Source organism: Herpailurus yagouaroundi, unplaced genomic scaffold (genome assembly GCF_014898765.1).
Source record: "Herpailurus yagouaroundi ecotype Mexico unplaced genomic scaffold, PumYag 159, whole genome shotgun sequence".
In the NCBI taxonomy this organism is placed as follows: domain Eukaryota; kingdom Metazoa; phylum Chordata; class Mammalia; order Carnivora; family Felidae; genus Herpailurus; species Herpailurus yagouaroundi.
This window is the reverse complement of record NW_024412400.1, coordinates 30,130,759-30,143,386: the sequence shown is the minus strand read 5'-3', so window position 1 is coordinate 30,143,386 and position 12,628 is coordinate 30,130,759. Positions and strand designations below refer to the sequence as shown.

The 12,628-nt window shown below is 43.9% G+C and overlaps 1 protein-coding gene across 1 annotated transcript in view; it reads left to right on the top strand.

Annotated features, from left to right (window-relative positions):
• The first annotated feature begins 282 nt into the window (after window positions 1–282).
• The window catches only part of SLCO2A1 (solute carrier organic anion transporter family member 2A1), a 46,298-nt gene continuing 33,952 nt past the window's right edge, over window positions 283–12,628 (top strand). The window contains exons 1-3 of the mRNA XM_040481115.1: window positions 283–303; window positions 499–636; window positions 5,776–5,938. Of these exons, the coding sequence (XP_040337049.1) occupies window positions 283–303; window positions 499–636; window positions 5,776–5,938 (322 nt within the window). The remainder of the gene's footprint in view (window positions 304–498; window positions 637–5,775; window positions 5,939–12,628) is intronic.

The following is a 12,628-nucleotide window of genomic DNA, read 5'->3' as shown; positions in this document are numbered from 1 at the left end:
AAGAGGAGTGAAGCAAAGTGCCCTCAGGCTTTCTGTGTCCCTGAGAGTGACCTGGACAGCTGGAGATTGGCTTCTAGTCTTCACAGGACTCAGGAGGAAGGGCAGAGCAGTGCCAGGGGAGGGTGTGGGGGGCGGGCACTGTGGTGTAGTTAGGGGACAATTCAAGGTGCTGAGTGCTCTAGATGTGGGGCTGATGAGTCACGCCTTTCCCTCCCCTCGGGGGTGAGGGTGCTTCTCCAGCCCTGTGGTTTTGCGGGGAACTTCATGCTGACAGGGCCAGGAATGGCGGGAATGATGGCAATGGCGAGCAGCCCTGAGTGAGTCCGTGGGGTAAAGCACTGATGCAACCATATCATTTCACCCTCCGGACCTAGCCATAAAGTAAGTGTTCCCAAGTAACAGGTGAGGAGGCAGGCTGGACTGCTGGGGCTCCATGCCGCAGAGGTCCCGTGGTGGAAGGCCAAGGTCCTAGCCCGGGCTCACTGTCTCTTCCCCTAGGTGTTCGTGCTCTGCCATGGCCTCCTGCAGCTCTGTCAGCTCCTGTACAGCGCCTACTTCAAGAGCAGCCTCACCACCATCGAGAAGCGCTTTGGGCTCTCCAGTTCCTCCTCAGGGCTCATTTCCAGCTTGAATGAGGTAAGCAGGAGGTTCCAGTCCCTCGGACCCCACTCGTGTGCCACCCTGATCACAGGGTCTGCTTGAGGGCTCTGAGAGGGGCAGGGGAGCTGGGGATGCACACATGGGACCTAGAGACTGCTAGATGCCACAGGCATGGAGGCAGCTACCTTTTCCGAGGCTTCGCTGAACCAGGCACGGAGCTAAGAGCATCTGGCAGCACCTAAACTTGGGGCCTAGTCACAGCAGCCCTGCGAGCAGGTCTATTTCTTTTTTTTTTTTTTTTTTTTAAATTTTTTTTTTAATGTTGATTTATTCTTGAGAGAGTGAGAGAGAGAGACGGAGCATGAGCGGGGGAGGGACAGAGAGAGAGAGAGACACAGAATCCAAAGCAGGCTCCAGGCTCCGAGCTGTCAGCACAGAGCCCGATGCGGGGCTCAAACTCACAGGCTGTGAGATCATGACCTGAACCGAAGTCGGATGCTTAACCGACTGAGCCACCCAGGCGCCCCGAGCAGGTTTATGTCTTAGACCTAACAATCCTGTGTGTGTGTGTGACTGTGTATTCCTGTGTGTACATCTGTATCTCAGTATTTGTGTGTGTCTGTGTGTGTCACTACATATATGTATCTGTGATCTGTGCCTCTATGTGAGACTATGTGTGTGTGTTATTTGTGTATCTGTGTCTATGAAGATCTGTGCCAGTGTGTATCTGTCTGTGTATTTGTGTATGTCGTTGTGTGTATGGGAGGTAGATGGGTGAGTGTAGGAAGGTAGGAGAGGAAACTCAGCCAAAGAGCTTTCTACACTCTTGTTTCTGATGCAGGCATTTGGAAACAGACTGAGTAGTAAAGTAGGCCTCTTAGCAGCAGAGCAGGAGAGCAGAGGGCAGCCAAATCAGGGGAGGCCTTTATGGTCAAGCTCGAGGCTTCCAGCTTTTGTGGTAGGTGGTAAGGAACTGGCATGGCTACTTGAACAGAGCCAGGCAGGATGAACAGTCTCATGAATGGGAACCCCCTGGAAGAGGTGACTGGGAGACACTAGAGGTGGGGGACAGTGCATCCAGAAGTCAGCTGGCTGGGAGCTGGTGCCACCAAGCCAGGCTGGAGAGGCTGGGGGAGAAGAGGACCCCAGCGACAGTGCGAATGAAGAAAAGGCAGGATTTGGCAGCTGCTGGAGTGCAGGGTTGAAGTCCCACAGACTACAGGGAGGCTGCCGCCAGAAGCCTGAGAGGTGCTAGAGGAGAACAGGCCTGGCGGAGGGGAAGGTGAGGCCATCTTGACTGTGGAGTGTGTGGCCAGCCTCCAGGTGCATGAGGCTTCGGGCCGCTGCCTGGTCCCAGAGCCTTCCAGGCTGGCGGGTGAGTGAAGGGGAGGGGAGGGCTGGGTGCAAAAGGCCAGCGACAGGACGAGGAGCTTGGCTGACGGGAGAAGACATGGGCATCTTGCCCTGTGAGGCAGCTGCTTCTTCTGCTCACTGCTACAGGCCATGCCTGGGCAAAGTCAGAGGGAGCCCTCGGGGCCCCACCCTTAATGCCTGCCACCAGTTTGCCCTGGGGACAACCGTGTTTGGGGACACTGATGGGCAGGGAGGTGTCACAAAAGGGCTCAGTAACAACTTTCAGGGGTCTAACGGGATGTCAACGAGCTGTTCAGGGGCTGCCGAGGGGCTGAGGTGTGGATGGCAGGGCCCTCCTCACCTCAGCTAGAACCGCCTCATTCATGTGTATCAAATGATGTTATATTTTACTATGGAAAAATGGCTTTTTCAAAGGGACTCCACTGCTGAAGAGAAGTTTGGGGACTAAGGTCTTAAGCCAGCATCAGCCATAAGTGCTGTGGAGGCCCCACTTCTCTCCAAGAAATGAGCCCAGGCGCTGGCAGTGCTGGAGGGGCCAAATCCAGATGGACAGGGCTCGGGCACCCCAGGCCTTCCTCCCCATTGTGGGGTGCTTTGCTACCCCTCCTCACCCAGACCTTTTAAAGTCAGCCTCAGGTAGCTTAGCCTTTCTAGTCTGACAGTTACAATCATTTCTTGAAAAAATGATAGAGAAATAAAAGGATGGGGAGATAAAAATCTAAGAAGCATAAATGAAAGCTTTGCTTCTGGGTATGGGTTTCAGAATCTTCTAGAACCATGTCTAGCCAGGGGCCAGAGCAACCCCGTAGATCAGGCTAGGCTGCCTCCCCACACACCTTCACACCCCCTTTCTGTATATATTATAAACCATCTTACTCTTGGCCACAAAACAGGAATCTTTTGAGCAATTGTGTCTTCTTGAAAAACCCTATCATTCATTTATTCAACAAATATTTAATGAGCACTAACTATGTGTCAAACACTGTTCTAGGTATGGAGAGGCAGAAATGAACAGACAGATAAAAACCTCTGCTCATATATCATTCTAATGATAAATATGACATTTGTTTACAGAAATAAATAAAATTTGGTAAATCAGATTACAGTAAGTGCTATGAAGAAAGATAAAGTCATGGAGGGAAGTGGTGGTTTTATTTTAAATAACTTTTTATATAAATTCTATTTAAATTATGAAAATATTTAAATAGAATTTAAATTATAAAATGTATTTAGCGGCACTTGGGTGGCTTAGTTGGTTGAGCGTCTGACTCTTGATTTTGGCTCACGTCATGATCTCAGGGTTGTGGGACTAAGCCCTGCATCAGGCTCTGCACTGAGCATGAAGCCTGCTTAGGATTCTTTCTCTCTCCATCTGTCCCTTCCCTGCTTGTGTGCATGCACGTACACACGCTCTCTCTAAAATAAATTTAAAATAGATGTATTTAAATATAACTTATAAAAATATTTAAATACAATTTAAATTATAAAATATATTTAAAATAACTTAAATTATAAGTTATACTTAATTATCATAAATATAAGTTATATTTAATTCATTTTTTATTGAGATATAATTGACATTTAACATAATATTAGTTTCAGGTATACAGCCTAACAATTCGACCTTTGCGTATATTGCAAAATGATCTCCGCAATAAGTCTAGTTAACATCCAGCACCTCACACAGTTACAGCTTGTTTTTCTTCTGATGAGAACAGTTAAGATCCACGGTCTTAGCCACTTTCAAATAAACAATACGGTGTTATGAACTAGAGTCGCCATGGTGGGCATTACATCCCAGTACTTACTTATTTTATAACTAGAAGTTTGTACCTTTTGAGCACCTTCACCCCTTTCACCCAGCGCCACTCCCTTATTTTTCAGAGAAGACCTTAATGAGACATTTCCATCTGAGCAGAGGTCTAAAGTAGGTTAGATGACAAGGGAGCCCTGTGGACACATAAGAGAAGGGGCAACAAGTACAAAGGCCCGACGAGGGCATGTGTTAGAACAGCTAGAGGCAGAGCAGCTGGGGCGAGGGAGGAAGGGGGATGGAGGAGAGCACATCAGAGCCTTAACACAGAGGGAGGCAGGCCCCATAGGGCTCTGGAGGCTCTGGGACAGACTTTGTCTTTTACTCTTATGAGTTTGAGCAGAGGAAGCATGGTCTGACACATCAACGGGATCACTCTGTCTGCCAGGTGGAAAACAGGCTGCAGGAAGGCAAGAGTGGCCCCCCTGGGGCCCAGTTAGGAGGCTGCTGCAATAGTTCAGGCAGGATGTGGCAGTGGCTTAGACCAGGAGGTAGTGAGGGAGGTGGAGAGAAGCACTCAGCTTTCAGGTGGCTATGGAAGGTCCAGCCAGGGGGACGTGCTGATGGTTGCACATGGGTGTGAAAGAGCAGTCAGGGATGATGCTCAGGTGTCTTGCTTGGGGCATTGGCGGGATGCAGGTGCCATTGACTGAGATGAGGAGGACTGTGGAGGGGGAATGGGGGAAGGTGAGACATGAGGTTTGGGTGTGCTAAGCCTGTGAGAATTAGAAGCACACACAGAATATGTAAAGCCGTGGGACCGGGTAAGGTCACCAAGACAAGAGCAGAGTCGAGAGTTCAGGGGAGCAAGGAGGAACCAGCTAAGGAAATGGAGAGGGAGCCCCCAGGAGAAGAAAACTAGAAGGTGGGTGTCCTGGAAACTCAGTGAAAGAAGTGTTTCAGGGAGAAAGAAATGGTCATTGGAATCACATGGTGCTGAGAGGTCACGTAAGAAGAAAACTGAGAATTGGCCAGTTGGTGGTTTGGCAAGAGCCATGTAGCAAGACTCTGACCCCTATTTCCTGAGACAGGGGTGCATGCTTTTCCAGCCAGAAGGCTGTGGTGTGGATAGGGCAGGGCTGTGAGTGCTGGCATTTAAGGCTCCTCCAGTCCAGGTGAGCTTACATTCTGGGGCAGAGGGCATCTCTTTGGATAGAGTTGTAGTCAGAAGATCTGCTAGCACCCCTTTTATCATTTGAGACCCTGCTCCCCAGGCTGAGACTTCAGATCCCTTCCCTGGCTCAGGGTGGGGCTCAGACACCACACCTTCCAGGGAGCACCAAGAATGTGGAGTTACTGATGTTTGCAGCCTGGAAGGAACTCAGGGGGTGGTTTGGTCCTCCTCCCTCACTAGCAGGAGTGGAAGTAGGCCCAAGGAGGGCCAGGGGCAGGTCAGTAGCAGATGTGCTGGGACAGGAACCCACTGCTCCAAGAGACAGGAGACCAGTCTACCTAAGACTGGGTGCTTTAAATTCAGTAGTCCCTGCTCAAGCCACCTCCTAACCCCATAACATGGGCAAGTTATCTGATATTCTGAGCCCCACTTTTGTCACAAAAAGAGAGTTGTTCCAGGATGAAGTGACATAGCACACGTTGCTTGGTGATTTTCTGACTACCGAGCCAGAGTCTTTAGGGCATTTAGAGAACATGTGCTTTGATAGGAGCCAGCCAGAACTGGAGGCTCCCTTGGACTTTGCCCCCAAAAGATTTGGTTCTAAGATGGTTGAAATTTAGGCTGTGAGCTTTACATGGTCTCTAGATACTTCCCTTGGTCTGGTCCAGAAGGCTGAGGCTGGTAAGGGTTTCTGCCAATAGGGGAGAGCTGAAAGAGCGCATGCTGGACCCTCTGTGAGGGTCTCTGGGCAAGGCTGACCCTGGGCGGCCTCTCACCTCTCTGCTTTTCCTGGACCAGGTACAGTCAGGTCTTCCCTGTGGGTGGGTAGGGACAGAGTCTCAGGTCTCACTCAGCCCCTCTGCTCTCTCTGCAGATCAGCAATGCCATCCTCATCATCTTCGTCAGCTACTTTGGCAGCCGGGTGCACCGTCCACGGCTGATTGGCATTGGGGGTCTCCTCCTAGCTTCGGGTGCCTTTGTCCTCACTCTCCCACACTTCCTCTCAGAGCCCTACCAGTACACCTTGACCAGTGTTGGTAAGTGGCCTCCAAGAGGATAAGCAAGGAGTGGGCATCTCACCAAAGTTGGTTGGGATGCCACTGGGGCAGTGGATACCACTCTGGGCCATGCTGTCCCCTCCCACCAGAAAGCATCCTTGGATTTCATTGTTTTGTTTCTCCCCAAAACACATCTGAAAGTGAGAACATATGGAATCATGAAGAACTTTGGAGCAGCCCTGGCTTGCTGAGGTCAGAGCGTGAAGCTGGTGGCTCACCTCCCCCTGTGATTCTCTGTAATTCCCTGTGCTTTGTGCCAGGAATGACCCAGCGCACACAAGTGGGGACGCTTGTGAGCAGTGCCTGTGATGGGCTTGTGGAAGGTCAAAGCATTGACCATGATGAGATCTGTGGATTTTCTGCATGTTTAATCATGTGTTTAATACTTCCCAACATTTTACATTCATCCATCACTCTTGAGGTCACAACACGCTTACACTGTGATCTCATTGGAGTCCCCTTGACACCTGTGAAGGGGAGAGAAGAGGTCTAAGATGAGAAGTTGGCACTCAAAGCTGTCCAGTAACTTTCCCGAGGGTACCAGTGAGTTAGGGAGAGACAGACCTGGGTCTCCCGATTCTTGGACAAGTGGCCTTTCTGAGACAGGGAGTCCCTGGTTCTTAGCGATGTGCCCTGTAGTATAAGGAGAGATGTAGGAGAATTTCACACAAGTAATGAACGAGGAATTAAATAACACTCGATTGCCCAGTAAGAGTTCCCTTTTCTTAAAAAGTTATTTTATTTTTGGGGAGCCTGGGTGGCTCAGTCAGTTAAGCATCCGACCTCGGCTCAGGTCATGATCTCACAGTTCGTGGGTTTGAGCCCCGCGTCGGGCTCTGTGCTGACAGCTCAGAGCCTGGAGCCTGCTTCAGATTCTGTGTCTCCCTCTCTCTCTGTCCCTCCCCTGCTCACACTCTATCTCTCTCTCTCAAAAATTAACATAAAAAAAAATTAAAGTGTACAATCCAGCAGTTCTGGCATGTTATTTTAAAATTGTGATAAAGTATGTGTAAAACATAAAATACGCCATCGTAAGTGATAGAAGTGTACAATTCAGTGGCATTCATTACATTCACGGTATTGTGCAACTATCACCACTATTTCCAAAACTTTTTCGTCAACCCTAAGCAGACACTCCGTACTGATTAAGCAGTAACTCCGAATTCTTCTCTCCCTGCAGCCCCTGGTTACCTCTAATCTGCTTTCTGTCTCTATGAATTGGCCCAATCTAGATATTTCATATCAGTGGAATCATACAATATGTGTCCTTTTGTACGTGGCTTATTTCAATTTGCATCATGTTTTCAAAATTTATCCACGTTGAACTTGTATCAAGAACTTCATTTGTTTGTGGCTGAATAGTATGCCCTTGTATGGATGCAACACATTTTATGTATCCACTCACCTGTTGATGGACACTTGGGTTGCCAGATACCCCTTTTCAAAAAAGAAAGAAGACATTAACACCCTCTTGACTCCTCACTTCTTCCCCAGAGGTGGCCACTCTCCTGTAGTTGGTGTGCTTAAGCCCGTTGTTTATTTGTATACTTTTCTTCCTTCTACTGCTATGTCCTATTTCTTTAGTCTTATTTTTTTTTCTTCTACTCGTTTGGAAGGTATACATTATTAGTTATCCTTATGTTGAAACATTAAAAAAATTATTAGCAAGTAAAATTGCCTTTGTGTTAGGGGTGACACGCAGTTCTCTAAATGTGAATACATTTATAGATTGTGTAACCACCACAGTCAAAATACAGAGCAGTCCCATCACTCCAACACCCCCATCATGCTATTCCTTTATGGTCATGCTCTCCCCAACCACTGCAACCATTAGCCCAGTTCCATCACTTTAATTTGTGGCTTTTGAGAATATCACAGAAATGGAAATATATAGCATATAACATCTTGAAACTAGATTTGTTTCTGCACCATAGACGTTTGAAATTCACTTACATTGTTGCACGTATCAGCAGTTCATTCCTTTTTTATGGCTTAATAGTATTCCATTGTATGGCTCTACCACAGTTTATCCATTTACCTGTTGAAAGACATTTGAATTGTTTCCAGTTTGCACCAATACAAATAGAGCTGCTGTAAATATTTACATATAGTTTTTTTTGGTAAATGTAAGTTTATGATGTTGAACATCTTTTCATGTGCTTATTTGTCAGGCATGTATTCTTTTGGGGGAGGTGTCTGTTCAAGCCTTCTGCCCATTTTGTAATTGAATTATTTGTTTTCTTATGGTTGAATTTGAGAGTTCTTTATACATTCTGAATACAGATTCTTTACTGGACATCAGATTTGCAAATATTTTCTCCCAGTCCTCAGCTTTTCCTTTATATTCTTTTAACAGTGTCATTTGCAAAGCAAAAGTTTTTCATTTTGATGAAATACAATTTATCATTCTTTCTCTTTAATGGATCTTACTTTTGGTGCACATTTAAGAACTCTTTGCCTAATCCCAGATCAGGAAGATTTTCTTGTGTGTGTGTGTGTGTGTGTGTGTGTGTGTGTGTGTGTGTGTGTGTGTTTCCGTGTTTCCTTAAATTGTATAGCTTTATATTTAGATCTATGATCCACTTGAGTTAGTTTTTTATAAGATTCCTTTCCTTCTTTTTGCATATGGATATTAAATTGTTTTAGTATCATTTGTCAAAAAAGACTGTCTTTTCTCCACTAAATATTTTTTGCACCATTATCCAAAATCAATGGGAGGGCCTGGGTGGCTCAGTTGGTTAAGCACCCTACTCTTGATCTCAGCTCAAATCTTGATCTTGGGTTGTGGGTTCAAGCCCTGTTTGGGCTCTGGGCTGGGCATGAAGGCTACATTAAAAAAAAATCAATTGGTCCTATTTGTGTGGGTCTTTTTCTAGACTTTCTATTCTTTTCCATTAGTTTTTGTGTCTGTTCTCTCCCACTGTCACACTGTCGTGATTATTGTAGTTTTATAGTTTTTTTGTATTGGTTAACATTTTATTCATTTATTATTTAAATTTTAATTAGTTAATATACAGTGCAATATTGGTTTCAGAAGTAGAATTAAGTGATTCATCACCTACATACAACCCCCAGTGCTCATCACAAGTGCCCTCCTTAATGCCCATCACCCATCTAGCCCATCTCCCACCCACCTCCTTCCATCAACCCTCAGTTTGTTCTCTATCATTAAGAGTCTCTTGTGGTCTGTTTCCCTTTCTTTCTTTTTCCTCTCCTTCCCATATGTTCATCTGCTTTGTCTCTTAAATTCCACATATGAGTGAAATCATATGATATTGATCTTTCTCTGATTGACTTATTTTGCTTAGCATAATACATTCTAGTTCCATCCAATTCATTGCAAATGGAATACACACACACACACACACACACACACACACACACACACCACATCTTCTCTATTCATTCATCACTTGATGGACATTTCAGCTTTCTCCATACTTTGGCTATTGTTGATAATGCTGCTATAAACATTGGGTGCATGTACCCCTTTGAATCTTTATTTTTGTATCTTTGAGTAAATACCTAGTAGTGCAATTGCTGGATCATAGGGTAGTTCTATTTTTAGTGGGTTTCTTTTTTTTTTAATTTTTAAAAATGTTTATTTATTTTGAGAGAGAGAGAGCATACATGTGAGCAGCAGAGGGGGAGAGGGAGAGAAAGAATCCCAAGCAGGCTCTGCGCTGCCGGCACAGAGCCTGATATAGGGCTAGAACTCATGAACTGTGAGATCATGACCTGAGCTGAAATCAAGAGTCAGACCCTTAACCACTTGAGCCAGTTAGGTCCCCCTATTTTTAGTTTATTGAGAAACCTCCATACTGTTCTCTAGAGTGGCTACACCAGTTTGCATTCCCACCAGTAGTGTAAGAGGCATCCCCTTTCTCTACATCCTCACCCCTACCTGTTGCTTCTTATGCTATTAATTTTAGCCATTCTGAGAGGTGTGAAGTAGTATCATGGTTTTGATTTGTATTTCCCTGCTGATGAGTGATATTGAGCATCTTTTCATGTGTTTCTTAGCCATCTGGATGTCTTCTTTGGAAAAGTGTCTATTCAGGTCTTCTGCCCATTTCTTTACTGGGTTGTTTTTTGTTTTTTGTTTTGTTTGTTTTCTTTTTTTTTTTTTTTTTGGTTTTTTTTTTGGATGTCGAGTTTGATAAGTTCTTTATAGATTTTGGATACTAACCTTTTATCAGATATGTCATTTGCAAATATCTTCTTCCATTCTGTCAGTTACCTTTGAGTTTTGTTGATTGTTTCCTTCACTGTGCAGAGGATTTTTATCTTGATGAAGTCCCAGTAGTTCATGTTTTCTTTTGTTTTCCTTGCCTCTGGTGACATGTCTAGTAAGAAGTTGCTGTGGCCGAGGTCAAAGAGATTGCTGCCTGAGTTCTCCTTTGGATTTTGATATAGCATTACTCTTACATGCTGGAAACATAGCAAGCTTTTAAAACACACAAACAACAGAAACTTAGCCAAAATAACAAGATGGGGAATTCTTCCCAAAACATAGAAGACACCAGAGAAACCCTTGCTGCAGAGATCAAAGACCTAAAAACTAGTCAGGCTGAAATATAGAATGCTATAACTGAGATGCAATACAGACTGAATACAATGACAATGAGGATTGAAGAAGCAGAGGAGAGAATAGATGATATAGAAGATAAAATTATGCAAAATCATGAAGCTGAAAAAAAGAGGACAAGAAAATTATTAGATCATGAGGAGAGACTTAGAGAACTTAGTGATTCTATGAAACAAAACACTATCCGTATCATAGGAGTCCCAGAAGAAGAAGAGTGGGGAAAGGGGGCAGAAGGTTTATTTGAACAAGTTATAGCTGAGAACTTCCCTAATCTGGGAAAGGAAACAGGCATTCAAGTCCAAGAGGCACAGAGAACTCCCCTCAAAATCAACAAAAACAGGTTAACACCATGACATATCATAGTGAAACCTGCAAAATACAAAGATAAAGAGAGAATTTTGAAAACAGCAGGGGCCAAAATGTCCTTAACCTACAAGGGGAGACACATAAGATTAGCAGATCTGCCCACTGAAATTTGGAAGGCCAGAAAGGAGGGGCAGGAAATATTCAATGTGCTGAATGGGAAAAATATGCAGCCAAGAATTCTTTATGCAACAAGGCTGTTCATACAGAATAAAAGAAGAGACAAAGAGTTTCCCAGACAAACAGAAACTAAAGGAGTTTGTGACCACTAAACCAGCACTGCAAGAAAGTTTAGTGGGGATTCTCTGAGTGGAGGGGGTGGGGGGGTGAGCAGGGAAGACAACCAAAGCAACAATGATTACAAAGGATCAGAGAACATCACCAGAAATACCAAATCTACAGGTAACACAATGGCACTAAATTCATATCTTTTAATAATCACTCTCAATGTAAATGGACTAAATACTCCAATCAAAAGACATAAGGTTATCAGAACATATAAAAAACCAAGATCTATCAACATGCTGCCTACAAGAGACTCATTTTAGACCTAAAGCCACCTGCAGATTGAAAGTGAGGGGTTGAAGAACCATCTATCATGCTCATGGACATCAAAGAAAGCTGAAGTAGCCATACTTAGACAAACTAGACTTTAAAACAAAGACTGTAACAAGAGATGAAGAACAGCATTATATCATAATTAAGAGGCAGTTTTATAGTTTTGAGACTTAAAATTGGGTACTGTGATTCCTCCAATTTTATTTTTCTTGAAATTATTTTATCAATTCTTATTTCTTCCCATATAAATTTTATAATCAGTTTGTGTATATCTAAAAAAATTCCTTCTGGAATTTTTATTCAAATTGCATTAAATTCATAGATCAATTTGAGGATAATGGACATGTTTACTCAGTTGGCAAGTCCATGAACACAGTATGCCTCACCCTTACCCTCACATTTTCACACTGACCTATGATTTAACAAACTCTAAAGATGACAAATGTCTCTATTTTCCAACAGAACAAAGTAAGGTTGCTGGGATGTTTTACTACTTGGTCTCCTCTTCCATCTTCCATGTTTTTGTTGACCAGTACTTTAGTTCTGCCTGTCTTTAACCTCCCCCCAGTGCTCATTATTATTATAATTGTTGTTACTTATAAAGTCAACACTTACGCACATTTACCCACACGTTTACCAGTTTCTTTGCTCACAATTGCTTCTTGCATTTCACCTACCCCCTGTTGATTTAATTTCCTTTTTCCTGAAATATATTCTTTAGCATTACTTTCAGGTGGACCCATGGATGAGAAAATATCTAAGTCTATGTCAGAAAATGACAATTTTACCCTTGTTCTTACATTGTAGTTTAGTTAGTTTAGTTTAGCTGCAAGCAGGATTTTAAATTCACAGTTATTTCTTCTCAGTGCTTTGAAGGTACTTCAAAGCCTCTGTCTTCGGGCTTCTCTCACTGGGGCTTCTCCATCAGTCAAATTGTCATCCCTTTGTAGGAATTCCATTTTTTCTCTCTAGTTGTCTTTAAGATTTTCTCTCTTTTTTTGTGGTATTGCATGTGTACCATACAGTGTCTAAACGTAAGTTAATTTTTCATGTCTATTTTGAAGTTCAATGTGCTGTTTATTTTGAAGATTAAAGTTTTTCTTTGATTCTGAAAATTTTTCAGTCAAGAATGTTCCTGATATTGCATATTGCACGGCCCT